General features: G+C 38.9%; 1 protein-coding gene across 1 annotated transcript in view; it reads right to left on the bottom strand.

Annotated features, from left to right (window-relative positions):
• Positions 1-10,748, bottom strand: part of LOC149214775 (uncharacterized) — a 44,180-nt gene extending 33,432 nt beyond the window's left edge. Inside the window, exon 1 of the mRNA XM_089392418.1 lies at positions 10,275-10,748. Coding sequence (XP_089248544.1) covers positions 10,275-10,610 — 336 coding nt within the window. The 5' untranslated portion in view covers positions 10,611-10,748. The remainder of the gene's footprint in view (positions 1-10,274) is intronic.
• Positions 10,749-22,514: the final 11,766 nt, after the last annotated feature.

The raw sequence follows: 22,514 nt of genomic DNA, 5'->3' as shown, positions 1-22,514 counted from the left end.
TATAATCACCTCCTATATCCATGGCCTTTCTATATCTCTGTTTCAAACTGAAATTTCTCCAAGTTATAGTGTTCCTTCATCTGCTCCCAGAAATAGATCATTAATAGATGAAGCTGCAATGCATATAAGGCAACAACGATGGTTGTAGAGTTCATCCACAAAGGTAATAAACCTTCTTGCCAGAAGACCACAAAGTTGATTAAATGTGAAGAGTGCTACCCCATTGCAGCTCTCTGGAAACTCAATAACCGTCCAAACATAAAGGTACAATCATTGGAGTAATTAGATGACCACACTGTAAAATTTTCTGTTTCCCACCCCGGTTTTCAGTTTCACCTTATTTCTCCCATATAGTTAAATGTCCATTCCCATAGCCATACATTTAACAGACTGAAAAAAATAAATATTGCTGAAAACACAAATTCTGGAAATTTTTCAGAGTGCTGGAAATTGCAGAAATAAAAAATCAGCAATTAAAACAGCCATTAAAACACATTTAAACTCAGTGATTTTTGGTCAACTTGACCCTGGAAAAACCCCCTACAACTCTTGGGGAAAACCAGTTTGAGAGCTCTTCTTTATTTCTGGAAAATGCCTTTTACAGAGAAAATTTTCAGCAAATAATTTCAGCAAAAACAGAAATTTCCAGCAAGCAAAACTTATCTGTTTTCAGCCCAAACGACAATCTGAAAAATGCTGGAAGAGCTGTACGGACCGTACGGATGTACGGACGTACGGACCGTGCGGACTGTACGGACGGCCGTACGGACTTGTACGGACAGCCCTCGGAAAAAGTGCAGAAAATCACCTCCTCGATATTCGTGCTGAAAAATAATTTTTTCCACTATTTTGCTCACAAAAACTGCCTTTTTCTGCTTGTTCTTTATGCTGTTCGGATTTGCTGAAGTGCTGCCTTGGTGTGTGTGCCAAACTGCTGCCTCTTTCTCCTCCTTGTCCAGAAATCTCCCTTGCTCTCTTGCTCTCCTTCTCAAAATCTGCTCATGAAAGAATGAATGATCTTTTCCTTCTTTTCCTCCCTTAACCCAACCCTAAATGACTTTTGGGTGATCCCTAAATCCAATGGCTGAAATAGATTTAGATCAATGGCTGAGATTAAATGCTCATTTAAATCTCACTTTCTATTTTTTAATTCACCCCACTTTAATAAAGACCCACTTAGTCATTTATTTCCAAAGTCACTTTTCCTTTCTAATTTTTCATTGACTTTATAAAGTCACTTTAAAATTAGACTTAGTAACTGTATCACTTAAAGTCACTTTCAAATTAGATTTAACTTTATAAAAATTATAAGGTTACTTTAGGAGAAAAATTAAATTCTTTTGGACACTTTTCCCTAGGCCAAAGATCAAAGCCTTAGGGAACCACCTGTCCTCCAGTACTAAATTTCAACACTCCCTCTTACCGAGGAAGGTGTTCCTCACCACACCCATCTTGTCTCTGAAGTAGACATGCTTGCCCCGTGGTAAGGCTTTGGTAAGAATATCTGCAACCTGCTCATCAGTGGAAATATACTCAAGCTTCACAGCTCCCTTCTGAACATAGTCTCTGATGAAATGATATCTGATCCCGATATGCTTTGACCTGTCATGAAATACTGGATTCTCCGTGAGTTTAATGCAACTCTGATTATCACAGTAAATCACTGAAGGTCTCAACGGCTGACCAAATAAGCCAAACAACATCTTGCGAAGCCAGATGGCCTCACAACTAGCTAGACTGGCTGCCATATACTCTGCTTCCGCTGAACTCAGTGCTACTGACTGCTGCTTCCGGCTGAACCATGACACTACTGCTGAACCCAACCCAAAACAACACCCTGAAGTGCTCTTCCTATCAGAAGCACAACCTGCCCAATCAGAATCAGTGTATCCTGCCAATCTCACTCCATCTCCCTGCCTGTAGTCCAGACCATAATCCACTGTCCCCTGCAAGTACCGCAAAATGTGTTTTGCAGCTACCCAGTGAACCTTCCTAGGCTCACACATAAACTGACTCATCGTGTTGACTGCAAAACAGATATCTGGTCTGGTATTGACCAAATACATCAAGGAACCAATCAGCTGCCTGTACAATGTGGGATCCACCAACTCGGAATCCGAAGCATGAAGCTTCTTCCAGTTGGTGATCATCGGTGTCGACATGGGTCTACAATCCTCCATGTGGAATCTGCTAAGGATGTCCACAATATACTTCCCCTGCCCCGGGAAAAAATGCCCCTCCTCCTGCCACACCTCCAAACCCAAAAAGTAATGCATCAAGCCGATGTCCTTCATCTCAAACTCCGTCGCAAGATCTCTCTTGCAGTGCTCTATGAGTCTCTCTGCACCTGTAATGATCAAGTCATCCACATACAGCACCAGAATGAGAGGCTCCTCACCAATCACAATAAAGTAAAGGTTCGGATCTGCCTCACTCTTTGTGAAACCCATCCCCTGCAAGTATGCATCTATCCTGGAGTACCAAGCTCTGGGAGCTTGCTTCAGGCCATAAAGGGCCTTCTTCAATCTGCACACATGGGACTCCTTCCCATGCACCTCAAAGCCCTGTGGCTGCTCAATGTACACCTCCTCCTGTATGAAGCCATTGAGAAATGCGGTCTTCACATCCATCTGGTGGATCTTCCAACCCATCTCTGCTGCTATCGATATAATGGAGCGGATCGAAGTATATCGAGCCACGGGAGCGAAGGTCTCCTCATAATCAACTCCCTCTACCTGTGAGAACCCTCTAGCCACAAACCTTGCTTTGAATTTCTCAATGCTGCCATCTGCAGCATGCTTTACCTTGTAAAGCCATCTGGAAGTAACCACGGATTTGCCCTCAGGCCTCGGCACCACCTCCCAAACATCATTCTTCATGATAGAAGAATACTCCTCCTGCATGGCCTCTCTCCAGACCTGCTGGCTAGCTGCCTCCTCATAGCTAGAAGGCTCAGAGTCAAGGATGCTGGTAACCATCGCCATATAGCTACAAAATCTCTCAGGTGGTCTACTCTCTCTGACCGGCCTCTTCGGCTCAGCAACAGATGTGGCATCTCTCAAGGTGTCCTGAAGCCACTTGGGCTTCCTCTTCCCTGAGCATGCTTCTCCCATAGGAGAATGAAACTCCTCCTCCTCATCCCCATCAGTAGCCTGAACTCCTGACTGTCTGTCTGCTGTCCTCCTGCCTGTACCTGAACCTGTAGAAGCTGAGGTACCGTGTGAACTGTCCATCAGTGGACTCCCTAGTGAACTGCTCTGTGAACTGCTCTGCATGCTGCCCGGAGCACCACCCCTCTGGCTCGGCGAGCCACTGCTCACTGATGGACCTGACATCCTCATAGATGTACCTCCGGATCCTCCTGATCCCTGCCCACTGGATCCCTGCGACTGACTCAACTGCTGCTGAGGGTCTGGCTGATCCAGATACTCTAACTCCCGTGACCTCCTAAAGGCCCTGTCCTCCTCGAACTTCACATCCCGTCTGACAACAACTCTCCTCTGTGCAGGAATGTAAATCCGAAAGGCCTTTGAGGTCTCACTGTAGCCCACAAAGATACCCTTCTCTGCGGTGGACTCTAGTTTGGTCCTCTCCTCCTTGGGTATATAGGAGTATGTAATGCATCCAAGAATATGAAGATGACCAAGATCAGGCTTCTTCCCAGAGAAAGCCTCCTCCGGAGTCATGTGCCCCAAGGCACGATGCGGACTCCTGTTCTGCAAGTAAACAGCTGTGTTGCAGGCCTCTGCCCACAAAAACAATGGCAACCCCTGATCATGTAACATGGCTTTGGCAGCCCCTATGATGGATCTGTTCTTCCTCTCCGCAACCCGGTTCTGCTGGGGGTTGTAAGGAACAGTGAACTCCCTCCTAATGCCTGCCTCCGCACAATAGTCAACAAACTCTCCAAGAGTGTACTCTCCTCCATTGTCCAACCTCAGGAACTTGATCTTTCGACCTGTCTGAGTCTCCACAAGAGCTCTGAACTCCTGAAACCGCTTGAAGACCTCACTCTTGGTCTTCAAGAAATAAATCCAGGTCCTCCTGGAGTGATCATCAATGAATAACACATAATACTCATATCCACTCAAGGAAACATGAGACATCCGACCGCTCACATCGGAATGAATCAAATCAAGTATGCCCGTCGCTCTGCTGTCACTGCTGGGAAAAGGGGATTTGGCAAACTTGCCCATCGCACAACCTCTGCAAGTATCGAAGAGATCAGTACTGAAATCTGGCACACTTGTGGTGATCTCCCGCAATGTCCTCAAGGCTCCATGATACATGTGTCCCATCCTGCGGTGCCAAATCTCACACAACTCAGAACTGCTAGCTCTGCTGTCGGTACTACAGCTCAATGCCAAAGGGGGCTGGAATGCAAACTTGTACACCTTTGCATGGCGTACACCTATCACTCTAGCTGAATCAGCTGGAGAGCCCCTGGGATACATCAACACCTGTCCTTCCCTGAACAGTACCTCATATCCTCTGTCCTCCAAAGCTGAGACGGATATGAGGTTCTTCCTCATCCCTGGCACATAAAGAACCTCTGACACCTTCAAGGGAGGTTTGGACTCCCTCTGAAATGTCACTGTCCCCACCCCGACTGCTCTAACAACTCTGTCATCACCGAGTACTATCTCAATATCAGTGCCACTCTCTGAAATCTCTGAGAAGTACTCCCGGACTCCTGTCATGTGACGTGAAGCCCCACTGTCCACATACCAGATACCTGTAGATGCTCCGCTAATCGAGGGAAAAGCATGCTCCCTCTGAACCTGTGTGGCAGGTGATCCTGCACTAGAGGACTCACATGTAGTGAACGCAAACTCCCGGTCAAAACGACCTGCAAAGTCCTCAATCTCAGCTGAAGCTGCCACATCCTGGTTCTTCCCCTTCTTCTTCTTCTTCTCCGGACACACAACTGCATAGTGTCCCATCTTCTGACAATTCCAACACTTCACTTTGGAATAGTCCTTTTGTGAGTTACCCTATTTACCTTTACCTTTGCCTTTGCCTCCACCACCGCTTGTGGAAGCCTGCTTCTTACCTTTGCCTTTCTTGCCTCCTGCCACCAGTGCTACGTCCTCATCCTGCTCAACTGGCTTGGCTGCCCCAAGCTGTCCTTTCCTGATCTTTGTCTGAATACAATCATCCCAAAACCTCTCCCATGTGGGAAGGGTCTCACGTGCACAAACCCCATCAGCAAAGTTCAACCATGAACGGGGGAGGCCATTCACTGCAATACGCACCAACTCAGTGGATGGAATGGCCTCTCCAATCGCTGCCAACTCATCTCTCACATTGGTAATCTTTGTGAGATATCCAGCTGCACTATCATTCCCCATCTTAATGTTTTTCAACTTCTCCTTCAGGACCATCTTCCGGTTCTCATTGGTACTCTGGTAGAGATTGGACAATGCTGTCCACATCTCATGGGCATTGCTCTTTCCTCTCACATGAGGAATGCAATGGTCTTTGATTCCGTCTAGAATCAGCCTCTTACCCTTGTTGTTCTTTTTATTATAAGCTGCCAACTGAGTAGCATCAGTAGGCACAACAACAGGGTGCTGTGCTGTATGCACCATGATATCCCAGACTTCTGCCTCCTCAAAGATACTCTGCATTCTCTCCTTCCAAACGCTGTAATTTGTATGCCCATCCAACCTATCCTCCACTCTCAATCCCAATGACATCTTGCTGTCCTAAAACTGAAAAATAGCACTGCTGTGGTAAAGATAAACCTGTTGTTTATGAAAAATCAGCTTGCTGGAATTTTCTGAGTGAAAAAATCAGCAGCTGTATTTTTTTCTCTTTTGCTGTCCCAAACTGCCCTTCAGCACTCAACCTCTGATACCATGTAAAATTTTCTGTTTCCCACCCCGGTTTTCAGTTTCACCTTATTTCTCCCATATAGTTAAATGCTCATTCCCATAGCCATACATTTAACAGACTGAAAAAAATAAATATTGCTGAAAACACAAATTCTAGAAATTTTTCAGAGTGCTGGAAATTGCAGAAATAAAAAATCAGCAATTAAAACAGCCATTAAAACACATTTAAACTCAGTGATTTTTGGTCAACTTGACCCTGGAAAAACCCCCTACAACTCTTGGGGAAAACCAATTTGAGAGCTCTTCTTTATTTCTGGAAAATGCCTTTTATAGAGAAAATTTTCAGCAAATAATTTCAGCAAAAACAGAAATTTCCAGCAAGCAAAACTTATCTGTTTTCAGCCCAAACGACAATCTGAAAAATGTTGGAAGAGCTGTACGGACCGTACGGATGTACGGACCGTACGGACTGTACGGACGTACGGATGTACGGACTGTACGGACGGCCGTACGGACTTGTACGGACAGCCCTCGGAAAAAGTGCAGAAAATCGCCTCCTCGATATTCGTGCTGAAAAATAATTTTTTCCACTATTTTGCTCACAAAAACTGTCTTTTTCTACTTGTTCTTTATGCTGTTCGGATTTGCTGAAGTGCTGCCTTGGTGTGTGTGCCAAACTGCTGCCTCTTTCTCCTCCTTGTCCAGAAATCTCCCTTGCTCTCTTGCTCTCCTTCTCCCAATCTGCTCATGAAAGAATGAATGATCTTTTCCTTCTTTTCCTCCCTTAACCCAACCCTAAATGACTTTTGGGTGATCCCTAAATCCAATGGCTGAAATAGATTTAGATCAATGGCTGAGATTAAATGCTCATTTAAATCTCACTTTCTATTTTTTAATTCACCCCACTTTAATAAAGACCCACTTAGTCATTTATTTCCAAAGTCACTTTTCCTTTCTAATTTTTCATTGACTTTATAAAGTCACTTTAAAATTAGACTTAGTAACTTTATCACTTAAAGTCACTTTCAAATTAGATTTAACTTTATAAAAATTATAAAGTTACTTTAGGAGAAAAATTAAATTCTTTTGACACTTTTCCCTAGGCCAAAGATCAAAGCCTTAGGGAACCACCTGTCCTCCGGTACTAAATTTCAACACACACTGGCTTCTGAGGTTCTGCCATCTTCTCTCAAATCTGGAATGTGACTTAGAAATCAAAGACCAAAAGAAAATGTTGCTTATCAAAATTTGTATGGGCTAACACACGATGGTAGTCGGTTTTTCATCCAACCAATACACTTCGACAATGTTGCTCCAGTTTTGCAATGAATTTAGTAAATGTCCTTCTGCATACCATACTGAAATACGGAACAAGTCAAAGCATGTTGCATGAAATGCAGTGTTTTCCCTCCCAATGACATTTTTATGTCAAATTAGTCAAATGGTTAAGATTTCCTGGAGATAGATTACTGGTTGCTACTAACATAATTCCCCGGAAAAGTGCTCCTTGGGCCATGAATGCTTGAGTTTATCTTAAAGGATTGATATGCTGAGTGTTCTTCTCAAGAAAACCCTCCAATATGGTGGAGGGTTACTTTCTATTGTAACCAATATCTTGATAAAAGTGCTGCTCTAAGATTCTATAATAATGATAGGAGACAATCCTTTAACCCAGGACGTCTTTCAACATAACTTCTAGACCCCACAACGTGGAGCTCTCTTCCATCTCTGTGCATTCATACTTGAATTCTGCCATAGAACCTTCACGTGCCTTCACGGGCGCTCACCCTAGAGCTGTTCCTGTTTCTCTCAAATACTGATGCTAAGAATATGATTGAGAGACATGGATTTGGCACCCAGAAAACAAGTCTGAAAGAACTGACAAAGCGCACCATCTGCTGATCAGATCCAATACCAGCCATCTTCAGAAAAACAGGCTTCTAATAGATGCTCTCAAGCTGGAAATAGAACACTCCCCTAGTTCTCCATCAAGTCTTTTATAAAGGATCTTTTTTATGGTGACAATCCTCGGATTATTCATCTATAGGCTCGTAGGATTGCAACACTGCTTCCTAAAGGCACTCTGTAATGCCAGCGTACTGTCTTGGCAAGCACAGCCAGACTTGTTATTTCGTGCAGACCTTTCCAGATACAAAATTTGGGGTCAAATTACCAAAAAGTCATTTTCCTTATTGCCATTTAGAAGCAAAAGAATGCATATATGGATCATATACTTTTAGTTCCAATATACTGCTAGCTTCATTTCTCATCCACCGAAATGTATCCATTTGGACAAATTGCAAGCCATGCTGAAATGTGATCAATCTTATTCCACTGCTGTCTGATGATGAATCTGCGAACAAACCAATTTGTAATGATTTCTGTCATAAATGTATCTTACTGCCATTGCATGGATGAAGCAAAACTGCAGATACATCATTTTTCTGTGACTTATATTCGATGAAACAGACCTAGATAAATCAGTTTATATGCTGAATTTGATGCCATCATGAAAGCTCTCATACCAATCCCATTAATGGACTTAACATCATCCAGGATGATCTTGAAAACTGCCCCCTTTGATGTGGTAACCTTCAAAAGAACAATGAAAGCCATTGTTCCTAATTCACTGAAATGTGCACCTTGATTTGAGTATGTTCTCGAAGGATCTGAATTGGAGTCTGTGGATGAAGAAATCTCCATTGGACCTACAGGATCATGCATAATTTTGCAAGTCTTCACATTTAGGGATTCCTATGAAAATGATTATACCTGCTGCCTCTCACAATTACTGATTTAGGGATGAAGACCTCAAAAATACATGTCCTTGTCAAGTGATTGGAATAAAAAGTAGAGAAGAGGCCCCATGAAGGGATAAATCACCCGATTTCATCAAAAGCCCATAGGCACGTGCTGCAAACATATCCATTGTGATGAAAATCACTAGTGTTGACCTCTTATACAATATGAGGGCTAATACTCCATAAACTAAATCTTATTTAACATATATTAAATAAAAGTTCATATTGTATGAGGGTTAATACTCCTCATATACTAAATCTTATTTAATATATATTAAATAAGAGTTCACCTTAAAGGAAAAGGCCACAAAACGACGAATATATATATATATATATATATATATCCAGAGTACACCTGTAAAGGAAAATGATGGGCTGATAGCCATACAATTTACTGGTTGGCAATTTTGCTCCACGTCAATGTTGATTGGTTTCTCTCCCAATCATAAAAATTTCAGCACTGGGTCTTTCTCCGATTAGATTACATAGAAAACCCACACAGCTGAAACTAAGAGCTTGCTTTAGAAAAATTGCAAGTTTGGCTAGAGTTGTACAAAACTTAAGCAGAAAATTGTTAAGGAGTAAAGTGTTCCAAGGGAACGCGTCTCACTTGATATTAAAAATTTATAAAAAAATAAAATATCAGAATAAAAAATTTAAAAATTAAGGAATACATAAAAATTAAGAACAAAGGTAAACTGAAACTGATAGATAACAAAACTGTTGGCAAATATATCGAGAAACAATATAAAAGACGAAGAAAGATGTATTCATGATTTTAGTATTACTTCAGTATTGCAAATTTACTATCTAAAGATTAGTAATATTTCCAACTTAGCTTTTAAGCTATGGAGCAATTTCCAGCCGAGCGTTGGGTTCATTGCTGAGATCGAGGAGTTTCCCGCCAAGGTTACACTCCAGTTGTAGTTTGCCCCTTTAGAATGGTATGAGTTCAAATGGAAAGTGAGCAGATGAAAGTTACTAGTGACTTTGGCAAAATAAATAGCCCTGAAACCCAACTTCTAATATCAACAAGGCTGGCCATACCATGCATTGAAGCAAGATGGCATCGACTCGCTAATCATACGCGTGCTAAAACCGTGTCCACTGTCGAGTAGACTCGGCCAGGCAAAAACACGCTGTGACAAAATCTTGGCAAATTTTCAGAACTCCGGAATAGCTCCTGAATTTTTCAGACTCGAAACCAGAGTTTGATTCGGCGAATATACTGGATCCAATATGATGATTTATAGTGATATACTTTCTTCTTTCCTTGTTGGAGTTCGGTCCTCCAATTTTTTCGGTCGAGCTCCTCGATCCGTCAAAATTCCTTTAGGATCAATTCATTCACTAACAGCGTATTTCTGGCTAAATATTTGTGTTATCTAAGTTTTTTTTTATTTGCCAAATTTTTGCCGACTTCGAGCCGCACTCTTCACTTTCCAACACGGCCGAGTTGTTCACATCGAGTCTCGCTATTTTGACGCAATTTCGTTTGAAGACCATAACATTTTATCAATGTCCGGCTCTCAGTTCCCATATATCATCGTAAAGGGATTTACGTCTAAATAATTCATTTGGAACCCTAAATCAAACGAGAAAAGCAAAAGATAAAACAAAATCATTAGAGACTTACTGTCGTGCGACCCCAATGGAGGTGGTCCATGAAAGGGCCGTTGCAAGGGAGGTGTTCATAATTAGAAACCCGAATTGGGGCTGGAGTCGGCCTGAGTCGCCCGGATTTGAACTTGGGACGTGGCAATCGTCTGTCTGAAGAATTGTTAGGCGATTCGGATGGCCGGGCATCCTTTCGGTGCCTGTTATTCGGTCTGGTTCTATCACTGTCTGCATCGTCGGAAGAAAAAGATGAAGAGCGAGGGTTCCTGTGCCTGTTATTGAACCAGAAATGATGTTCAAAACCGCAGGAGATGTCATTGTGCCTCCAGCGCTCGCTGTCTAAAAATATTGCCATGAATCCTTGCCTCTTCTAACAGTGTTGCAGACACTCTCGTGGCCTTGCACGGGGATGGCCGCCACTAATATATGGATGGAAAGGTTCTCGAAAAAGCTATTAATTTAAAATGATACGGCAAATAAGATGGAAGACACTCACAAAGTTCAATTTGGTGTAAACAGTTAAAAAAGTGTAAACTAATACGTCATAGATTTTCTAAACCTTGCTGAAAGTATAAATAAAATATAAATATAAATGAGGTTTTTTTGAAAAACTTTAAAAAACCAATTATTAATTTAAAATAAAATAATAGCGTTTAATTTAAATATAGTTTAGTTAAACCAAAAAAATCATTATAAAAATAAAATATTGTATCTTTGAATGTATCATCAAAAAGTAAATGATACTATTTATATTTTTTTTCTATGTAAAACTATATCTATTATATTAACCAGGAGATAGTAAATTTACATTATGATCGTAGTCAAGCACTCTACTCCTGCAGGAGGCAGTTCTGTCCAAAACAAGCACATTTGAAAATTGTCTAATTTTGTTTCCCACACAGGGGAACGATCTCTGAAACATAAGACAATTCAAAAACTCAAAAAAAAAAACTGAGGGATACCAAAGTCCCATGACTGAGTCGCCTTACAGCCGTGCCCAGTGGTGAGGGGCATCCTACCAGAAAAAGAAGCGTGGGTGGCATTGCTATTCATCAATGGGCTCTTCAATAATTCGACACCAGCCCATATCAGGTAGTTCCTCTGTCTGAGTCACATTCTGAGCTTCAGGACCCAGATCTACCATCATCGCCTCCTGTGCTCTGCCCCTTTGTTCGTTTGTTTCCCGCTGAGGGGTATTTTCCGCAGCCAGCTGAAATGATGAAGAGGGGTCTGGGATTGCCCTTGAATTTCCTGCCTGAGTCCTTAAATCATCAGCTAGACTTTCCTCCTGAAAAACCACTGTAAAATAGGCTGTGATCCTGGGCCTGTTTAGAGCGTTGTCAAAGGTGAATATGGCGGAACCAGAGGTAGGGATAGGTCCGGGCCGAGAGTTAGAGGCGCGAGATCTTCCTCTTCTGCTGCGAGAAGAAAGCCCGTGCCTCGGAGGATGATTCAAGTCGCTGGAGGATGAATCCGTTGGGGCTCTTCTCGGCTGCCCCCTGCGGCTACCCATTCTTGGTCTCAATCGAGGCATCCTGCAGTTGACGGTGGCCCAGGTCCAGGATTGTAGCTGTAGAGCAATACCTTGGATGCGGCGTTGCCTGCTAATTGAGCCTCCTCTGCCGAGTTTGGGCTTTTCCTTTTGGTGTGCCAAATCCCTGCGCGTATGCGAGACCCAAGACCAAACAAAGAGATCAGTTGCCAAGAAATATGAATGAGAGGGCCAATTTGCAATACCTGAGCGATACTTGGGGAGGAGAATAACCAGCCTCGCAAGGAAGGCCAAGACCATCAGCGCTGGGATCCAATTCCCCTCATTCTCCCTGAATTTCTTTGCATGATCGAAGGTATGCTGGCGGAGCAGCAGAGCCACCGAAATGTCCATCTTCCTCGGCCTTTCTCTAGCTTTAACGTTCCCAGCCTTGTCTCGGGAGTCTCCTCCCATTACTGCTCCCTTGATGGCTTGGGCTCTCCGTTGCGTGCTGGTGCGTGCGAGTCTTAACTCCCTCACTGCAGGCCTGGTGTTCCGATGGCCTTGCGTATCCTGAAAACCGTCCATGCGATTGTGCCGTGCGCCGTGTGTCCTAACCACTCCACTGTTCTTGTACTGGTCGGGCAAGTGGCATCCTGCCCTGCCCATCCCCTCTCCCATCAACTTATTTCTCATTGCAATCACCCGCATCCGGGGATGATACTATTTATATTAACATATATATTTATTTTTATTAATATATATAATTTTTTATAATTAAATTTATTAAAATATGATTTTAATATAATAACAAAGGCTATAGGGTAGATAGTACTTGTTTAACTTAAATATAACTTAAGTAAATAAATAAAATAATAAAGACAAAAATTTCATCACAAAAATAAAACGACTAATAAAATATTATATTGTTAAATATCATCACCAAAAATTAAGAAATATAATTAATTAATATTGTCTATATTAACATACATATATATTTTTTATTAATATATATAATTTTTTATAATTAAATTTATTAAAATATGATTTTAATATAATAACAGAAGCTATAGAGTAGTTAGTACTTGTTTAGCTTAAATATAACTTAATTAAATAAATAAAATAACAAAGACAAAAATTCCATCACAAAAATAAAACAACTAATAAAATATTATATTATTGAATGTCATCACCAAAAATTAAGAAATATGATTAATTAATATTGTTTATATTAACATACATATATATTTTTATAATAATTTTTTTATAATTAGATTTATTAAAATATGTTTTTAATATAATACCAAGGGTTATATAGTTCTTAGTACTTGCCACTTACATTAAATATAGATTAATTAAATAACAAAGACAAAAATTACATCACTAAAATAAAACAACAAATAAAATATTATTTGTTGAATGTCATTACCAAAAATTAAGAAATATGATTAATTAATATTGTTTATATTAATATACATATATTTGTGTTTGTGTTTTTTTATTAATATATATAATTGTTTATAATTAAATTTATTAAAACATGTTTTTAATATAGTAATAAGTCATTTTAAATTGAAAATATTATGGAAAAATTATAATTCATGAAATATATATATAAGTTAAATAAAAATAAAATAAAACTAAACACAAAAAATTAGTAAGTAATAGAAATGGAAATTACTAAACGACCCATAATAAGACCTCAACCAATTATCTTACAAATAAATAAATTTAAATAATAATAATAAAATAACAAAATTGAATTCCTAATGTTAAACTATGGATAAGTGCCATAAATTTTTTGTGAAGACAAAATAATACCGAGTCAAATGCAAAACTATGTTTTTTTTTAACACATGGTGAATCGGTAACTATCAAGTTTAATCCACGGGAGACCCAGGATCAAACCTCATTGCTGCCACTATAACACCAAGAGCATAACCAACCACCTGCAGGTCCGGTATACTAAGATCCTATGATTTTGGCAAGAGCACACCCACGGTAGGGGGGTCCGCCCCTCTAGCCGCCACCACAGCAGGTCACTGTACTCCATGAGATTTGAACTTCAGACCTCCCGGGCTTCGCCCATGTGTCTTACCGTCAAACCACACATCACTGTACCAAATGCAAAACTATGTTATACCATGTTGTGACAGGTATAATAAGTCACCTTCTATTCGGCTAAGAGGTTTTCCTTGAATAACAGTGATGAGTCAGCCTACATTTGCGGTTAGCATCTAGAGATGGTTGTCCTCACTGCTGATTTGACAACATAGTTGTCTTTAGTGCAACTTTTTGGACTTTCCGGTGCCAAAATCCGGCCGAAAAAAATAAATAAAAAATAAAATATAAAAAATGAATAAATAAAAATAAATAAAATAAAATAAAATAAATAATAAATAAATAATTAAGGTGAATCTTGGTTTGTGTTATTTAGACTGGGTTTTTGACTATATCTATGGATTCATTACCTTGAAAAACCCCTGCTTGTGATTTAGACCAAAAAAATCCACCGGAAAAGCTTCCAAAAAATCGTCGTTTAACAACTGACTTATGATAATTTTTCTCACTTCCAAAAAACAAACATAAGTTAGTAACTAATAGAAAAGTAAGTTACTAAAGAACTCATAATAAGACCTCAACCAATCAAGTTACAAATAAATAAATTTAAATAATAATAAAAAAATAACAAAAATTGAATTCCTAATGTTAAATTATGGATAAGCTTCATAAATTTTGGGTCAAAGACAAACTAATACCGAGTGGAAAGCAAAAGCATAATTAGGTGGAAGAGAGACACAAAGCTCAATTTGCTAAAAACATTAAAAAAAAATGTACATTGTTGAGTGGTAGCCTTTTCTCAGAATTTTGGTGTTTGGAATCAACTTGCAAGTAGTCCAACTTGTGTTCTCCAATAAAAAGAATATTAATAAATTTAAATATAAATGAAAATTATTAGGAAGAGTTAATAAAGATGTTAAAATATAGAGAATAGTATTGAGTGGTTCATTGACCTATTCTAATTATACTTTCAAAATTTGTGGTTTATTTGTATTTTAATGAATATATGAAATGTGTTTTTGGGATTTTTTTGGGGTTAATTTTAATTAAAATTTGGTAAAGGTTTTTAAAATCATGAGCTAATTGTTTAATGTGGAGATTTTGAGTACCCGATGAATTTTTGGGTAATAATTGAATTTAGGCTTATGTGATCCATATCATGACATGTTTAGAACCATCGTCACAAGATGAAGAACTGCATCTTGGCATCAAGTTAAATAGATGAAGAGAAACTTTTTTAGTGGCTATAATATAATGGTTAGATGAAGAACCACATCTTTGCATCAAGTTAAATAGATGAAGAGAAACTTTTTTAGCGGCTATAATATAATGGTTAGATTTGACTAAATAAATAATATATTAATATAAGGAAATAATTGTTAGAATATAGATGTTAATATTGAATTAAGGAAAATTTTAATGAAATAAATATCTAAAAATAAAAATAAAATTTAGGTAAAACCTAAATAATTAATAAAATCAAAATAATAATATAATAAAATAAAAATAATATCTTGATCAAACTTAAATAATCAAAACAACTAATTCTAAATACTTAAAAATATAAAAATAATAATGGTCAAACTTAAATAAAAAATATTTAGATCAAACCTAAATAATCAAAACACTAAAATAAAAATAAAACCTAAATAATCAAAACACTAAAAAATTATTATTTATTTGTATTTCTATCTTGTCTACTCATACTAATAAATGATTAATTACTTTATATTCCTCTTTATTGATTTATTTATTTTATTAATTAATTAACTTATTTTTTATTGTTATTATTATAAGTTTGACTATTTATTATTTTTAAGTTTTTAGAATTAATTGTTTGGATTATACCCATATATTATTATTATTTTTTATTATATTGATTTTATTCATTGTTTTATTGTTGTGCTTATTTAGGTTTGACTTGAATATTATTTTTATTTTCATTTTTAGATAGTTATGTCATTAAAGTTTGCCGTAGTCTAATGAGACTATTTTTTTACCCTGAAAGTCATGGAAATTCTGATTAAAATTTTAGGTCCCTGAGACGTTTTTAATGTTGTTGAATCCATTTCCACCATCAAAAACATGATTCAAACATTATCTCTACAAGACTTTTTGAAAACATTTACGACCACCTCTTGTCGTCCAGGCAATTCCTCCACCTCAGTAGACCACTCGTTAAAATTTTCTTTTTAATTAATTATTTTCCTTAATTCAATATTAACATTTCTATTCTAACAATTATTTCCTAAGTTGTTGCCTATTGATATTTTTTAATAAATTAATAAACTAATATCATTATTTAAATATTATTTTTCAAAAACTAGGCGTTTAATATAGTCGTTACTTAATGATATTTTTTATATATTAATAAATTAATATCATAATTTAAATATTATTGTTCAAATATAGTCGTTACTTGAAATTATGTCTCTACATTGCTCTCTATTTAAGCCTTTGTCATGGTCTGCCTCTTCATATGGTCCTGATGATGAACCACGCGTGGATCAAAAATTTCTCTTATGTGATTTCTACCAAAAGACTTTGCTTAATTCATTATGAATCACAGAAGCCTGAATACATAAATTATTTCCTTGTTAATAAATATTATTTATTTAGTCAAATCTAATCGTTATATTATAACGGCTAAAAAATAATTCTCCATAAACTTTTGTTGATTGGGTTTGAAACTAGGCCTACAAGGCCTCCCAAGTCAAGCGAAGAAGCCTATCTCTCTAGCGAAGGAAAAGGACCCTAATTCTCTAGGGTACCTCTCACATGTGCGAGAATTAGGGCTGCAGTGCTGAAGAATGAAGTGCTAGAAGAAGGACAAAGTCCTAGTGAACGAAGTGTCAAAAGGAGGTGAACAAAGTGTCAAGGAAACATAGTGCAGAGAAAAGGAAGGACTTTACTTGTGCTTGGAGGATCTTCTAGTCAAGGGTCTAGGGTTTGGCATTGATCAAGAAAGAAGCATCAATGAGAGAAAAACTTACCGAAGGGTTTCCTCTCAAGAGAATAGAGGTTTTGGCCCTGGCAGACAGCCAACATCTTGTGTTCTTGTTTGATGTTTTGATAGCAATTTGATAAAGCACACACACATGCATTAATAAGAAAAGTAGAAGATTAAGCTAACAAAGACAAATTGTAACAAGACTTCACAATTGTTATCTTGTCACAAAAAATCATTCTACACCTAATTGCCCTAGCTTCTTCAACGATAGATACATTAATCATTCAATTACAAGTAAAAACATGATGAGAGCCATGCATAGTTGTTGTCATAAAACACATAAATAACCAGCATAATAGGGACATAAATATCAATGAAACCACAACCATATACACCACATATAATCCACCAGAATACTAATAGAAATACCAAGAGAAATAACCTTCCATTAATGATGCAAAATCCAAACCCGGAATGGGACTTCCACGTTCCACCCTACCGTAGAATGGTTAAGCCAAATATCTCTTTAGCCATTCACCCCCGTGCCATATTCCAAGCATGAATGTGGGATCTCATAGAACACATCAATCAAAACTTAGGGCTTCCAAAGGCCATCCACCTCAACCCATCAAATAGTGGTTCCACTTCACGATCGAACATCACAAAACCATCATCAGATCGGTCTTTATCCCAACCATCCAGGGCTCTAGAGTGTTTGTCCAACACAATTATGGGACTAGTAACTCAACCCACAGCTTTTACTGGGCTCCATAGCGTTTTTCCAACCAAGGTTATGGGACAAGTAACTCAACCCACCAAGGGCTCTAGAGTGTTTGCCCAACCCAGGCTAGGAGACTAGTAACTCAACCCAAGTTATTCCAGGGCTCCAGAGCGTTTGTCCAACCAAGGCTACAGGACAAGAAATTCAACCCACCAAGGGCTCTAGAGCGTTTGTCCAACCCAGGGTACCGGACTAGTAACTCAACCCAAGTTGTTCCAAGGCTCTAAGGCATTTGTCCAACCAAGGCTACGGGACTAATAACTCAACCCAAGCTAAGGATACATGAGAACCAACCAAAAACACAAGAAGGAAATAAACCCACAATCACCATGGTTATCCAGGAAATGGAAAGGCTATGCAATCCACTATCAATCTCAGTCATCCTCCATGCCAATGATAGATCACAACCAACTAACCACATGCATATGTCATGCATGCTAAAACTAGTGAAGGAAACATACATGCAACTCGGTACCTACAAACAAATCTGATGTAGTTGTTGATCCTGATACCCTCATGCGCTTTCCTGCTTTTCCTTTGCCTTCTTGCTCCAAGAATCCAAGTATGCCACACTCTCCAAGAGTGCTCTAAGAAAAGTCTCCAAGAGTATCAGAGAGAGAATAAAGAGAGAGAGCTCCAACACTCAACTAACAAAATGTTACCAACTGATCCTCATAAGCCTTTTTATGAATGAGGCCTCTATTTTCTTCATTTTCCATTATTTTCCTTCATTTTCCTCCTTGCATGCAACCTATGACCTTTCACCTCATTTTTCTCCTAACTTCCATTGTTTTCATAAATAAATGTGCCAAAAATGTCATTTTGCCTTTCCAAAGACTTAGCCATTGCCTTTGCTAGTTTCCTTCGCCATAACCAATCACAAGTGATCCCCATCACTAGGATTCTGCCCAACATTCATTGTGGAATAAGCATCCCATCATCCATGGTTATTATTTTGCCTTTATTTACTTTTATTACATGGAATTTTCACCAAGGATGTTACAGAACCCTTCCCCTTGGGGAACATTGTCCTCGGTGTTCAACAACACCAATAACCACAAAATTGTTGTAAGCAAAATATATACTGTTGATGGAGCTTTATAGCTTAGCTCGATCTAGTATTTACAATGATCATCATGTTGAAACCAAACCAACATAGCAACATAATAACATGACATCATAACAACATACTGCATAGTGGAGCTTTATAACACATCTCGTGGTGGTATTTACATCCATATACATATGTACGTAAACCAAAATCAGCAAAACATATACCGAAAAAATATACCAAAATCACACCCAAACACCAAGCCAAAATTGTTTTTTCCTCAACCGGTAAACAAGGAAGGATACATAGCCCGCATCTGATCCACCATCTCCCATGTAGCTTTATCGAGCTCAAAGTGCTTCCACTGTACCTTAACTTGCTTTGTTACAAAGCATGAGCACCTTTTTCTTTAATATACACTGAGGCTTCGGATGGAATTCTCCATCTGGTTCCACATGCAATACAAACCAATCAATCACATGATCAACATCCTTAACATACTTCTTAAGAAAAGACACATCGAAAACATCATGGAATTTCATTGTCGAAGGTAGTGTAAGTCGATAGGATACTAGCCCAATCCTCTCAATGATACTAAAGGGTCCACAAAACCGTGGTGCCAGTTTGGCACGTGATCCAATCTGCAAGGATATCTTCTTTGGTTTGATGTGCAAGTACACCTATTCCCCAACAAGGAACTCCTTGAACAACTTGTTCCTATTTGCATAACTCTTATGCCTATCATGTGTTGTCTTTAGATTCTTCTTGATCACCTTCATTTCATGTTCCATGTCTGCCAACATGTCTGGTCCAATCAATACATTGCTAACCAGATCACTCCAGCGAATGGGAGTGTTACAACTCTGCCCATACAATGCCTCAAAAGGACTCATCCTCAATGATTCCTGATAATCATTGTTGTACATGAACTCTACCAAGGGGAGATACTCTTCCCACTTTCGATGTTGATGCATCACATATATCCTCAACATGTCCTCCAATATCCTATTGACCCTCTCTGTCTGTCCACCTATCTCTGAATGATAAGCCGCATTGAAGGCCAACTTTGTGCCCAAACCTGAAAATCGCTCCTTCCAAAACTTGGAAATGAATTTCGCATCCCTCTCTGACACAATTTTCTTCTAAACACCATGCAATTTAACCACATCTTGGATAAATAATTGTGCTACATCACTATATGAGAATGTAGACTTCACCGGAATGAAATGTGCAACCTTCTCAACCTGTCCACAATAACCATAATGGAATCATGTTGTTTCACTGTCTTCGGCAAACCTGTAATAAAGTCCATGGAAATGAATTCCCATTTCCATTCTGGGATCGCAATCGGCTGTAGTAGTCCACCTGGATGCTTACATTCTGCTTTCACTCACTAACAATCAAAACATCTAGCCACATCCCTCTTCAGATTTGGCCAATAATAAAATCTATTCACTGCAGTTAATGTCTTTTCATAACCTGGGTGACCTGAATAAGGTTTCGCGTGAAACTACCTCAAAATCACCTTCTTAAGTTCATTGTTATCTGGTACATATATCCTGTCTCAGAACCTGACTAACCCATCTATTGTAAGATAAAAATCCATACCCTGTGCACCTGCATTTGTACCTATACTTGTACCAATACATGTACCTGTGCTCTGTTGCAACCTATGCACAATATCCTTATATCTGACATCCTGTTGACCTGCCCACAAGATCCTATCCCATAGATCTATCCTATAGGAGCACATAGCTGCTAAGTGATTTACATGTATTCGTCTGCTGAGAGAATCTGCCACCCTGTTCTCTTTCGTTTGATGTACTTGATCTCGAAATCAAACTCGTTAATCATAGCCAACCATCTTGCCTGCCTGGCGTTCATATTCGGTTGGCCAAACAAATACCTCAATCCAATGTGATCACTCATAAGTACAAACCTCCTGGCAAGAAGATAGTGTCTTCAGATCTTCAATGCATGTATGATCAATGCTAACTCAAGATCATGTGTCAGTTAGTTATGCTCGTGCTCATTTAGTTTTCGCGACTCATAGCATACCACTTGTCCATCCTGCATAAGGACTCCACTAAGCCCTCTCTTGCAAGCATCTGTGCATACTACAAATTCTTTATCTGGATCTGCAATCTTTAGCACTTGTGCATGTGTCAACAACTGCTTAAGATGCTTAAAACTAGTCTCACACTCCTCTGTCCATTCAAACTTCTTAACTTTCCTCCGCAATGATGTGATCAGATAAGAAATCTACAAGAACTTCCTGATGAACCTCCTGTAATAGCCTGCCAAACCCATGAAAGATCCCACCTCATCCACACTCTTAGGAGCTACCCACTCCATGATGACCCTTATCTTTTATGGATCTACTACAATGCCCTCCTTGGAGACAACATGCCCCAAGTAGTGTACCCCAGACTGAAAGAAACTACGCTTGTTGAGCTTAGCATACAATTGATGCTCTCTCAACAACCTCAACACTGTTGCTAAGTGCTCAGCATGCTCTTCCTCACTTTTAGAATAAACCAGTATATCATCAATGAACACAATGAGAAACTTATCCAAATATGGACGCAACACAGTATTCATCAAACACATAAATGTAGATGGAGCATTAGTTAAGCCAAATGGAACAACAACAAACTCAAAATTCCCATACTTGGTCCTGAATGCAGTCTTGTAAATGTCCTCCTCTTTGATGTGTACCTGATGGTATCCTGATCTCAAGTCAATCTTCGAGAACACTCCTGCTCCCTACAACTGATCGAACAAGTCATCAATCCTCGGCAAAGGGTGCCTGTTCTTTATAGTCACTTTGTTCAATTGTTTGTAGTCAATGCATAATCTGAGAATACCATATTTCTTCTTCACAAACAATATCAGTGCACCCCAAGGCAATACACTTGGCCTAATGTATCCCTTGTTCAACATTTCCTTCAACTCTAACTTCAACTCTATCAACTCATGTGTGCTCATCCTGTAAGGTTTTTTTGATGTCGAAGCTGCCCCTGACACCAACTCAATAGAAAAGTCTACCTCCCTGTGAGGTGGCAACTCTGAAATATCCTCGGGAAATACATCCTTGAACTAATGTAGAACTAGGTACCTGCTCAAAATATTTGCATCCTCAACCTCCTTACCATTGTCATTAGAAATGTGCACTGTGAATAGCTTACACCCTTCCCTGCGACTATGCTTTGCTTGCATAGTTGTCACTTGTTGAAAAGTGTGCAACAAGAAATGCTTGTTGAGATTGCAACAAGATGATGGAGCTTAGCGAAAAGAGTCGCCTTCACTAAGTGGGCCCACAGGCAAATTATGGCGCAAGTTCTATTTTTTATCACAGTGTGGATGATCACAGTGTGGGTGATCACATTGTGAGTGATCACAGTGTGGGTGACCACAGTGTGAGTGATCACAGTGTGAGTGATCAAAGTCTATTTTTAGACTGGCTGTCAAAAATAGAAAAGTCAAATATTATTGTCTCATAATAATATTTGGACTATAAACTTGATCTTATTCTCTTGGAGCACTTCAGGATGAGCTACGGATGTGGTACATGCAGATCCCAGAGGGAAATACGTGGTTACCTATGGGATGACTAATATTTGCATGTAGGACTTCAGTTAGAACTCAAGTGAGTTGAGTTTAGTGGACTGGAGATGCAGTAGATGGAGTTGTGTTCAGTTTAGCTTTGTTAAACTGGTTGTATTTAGTCTAACGGATCAATAGACTAGAGATGAGTTGGGTGAATTAGTTATTAATTAATTCACAAGTTATTAACTCATAATGCAACTATAGAATACATCAGTTAACTCAGTTGCATGTCAGTGCATGTTCAGTTCAGCAGGGACAGGTGTTAGATGATTAGATTGCTATCAGTTGTGACTATAGCTATGCATGATGATTTGCACAATCAGAGGGATTGAGTAT

This window comes from Pinus tabuliformis, chromosome 1_1 (assembly GCF_031772625.1).
Source record: "Pinus tabuliformis cultivar Carrire ecotype Pingquan chromosome 1_1, CPIR1, whole genome shotgun sequence".
In the NCBI taxonomy this organism is placed as follows: Eukaryota; Viridiplantae; Streptophyta; class Pinopsida; order Pinales; family Pinaceae; genus Pinus; species Pinus tabuliformis.
This window is presented reverse-complemented; position numbering and strand designations above follow the sequence as displayed.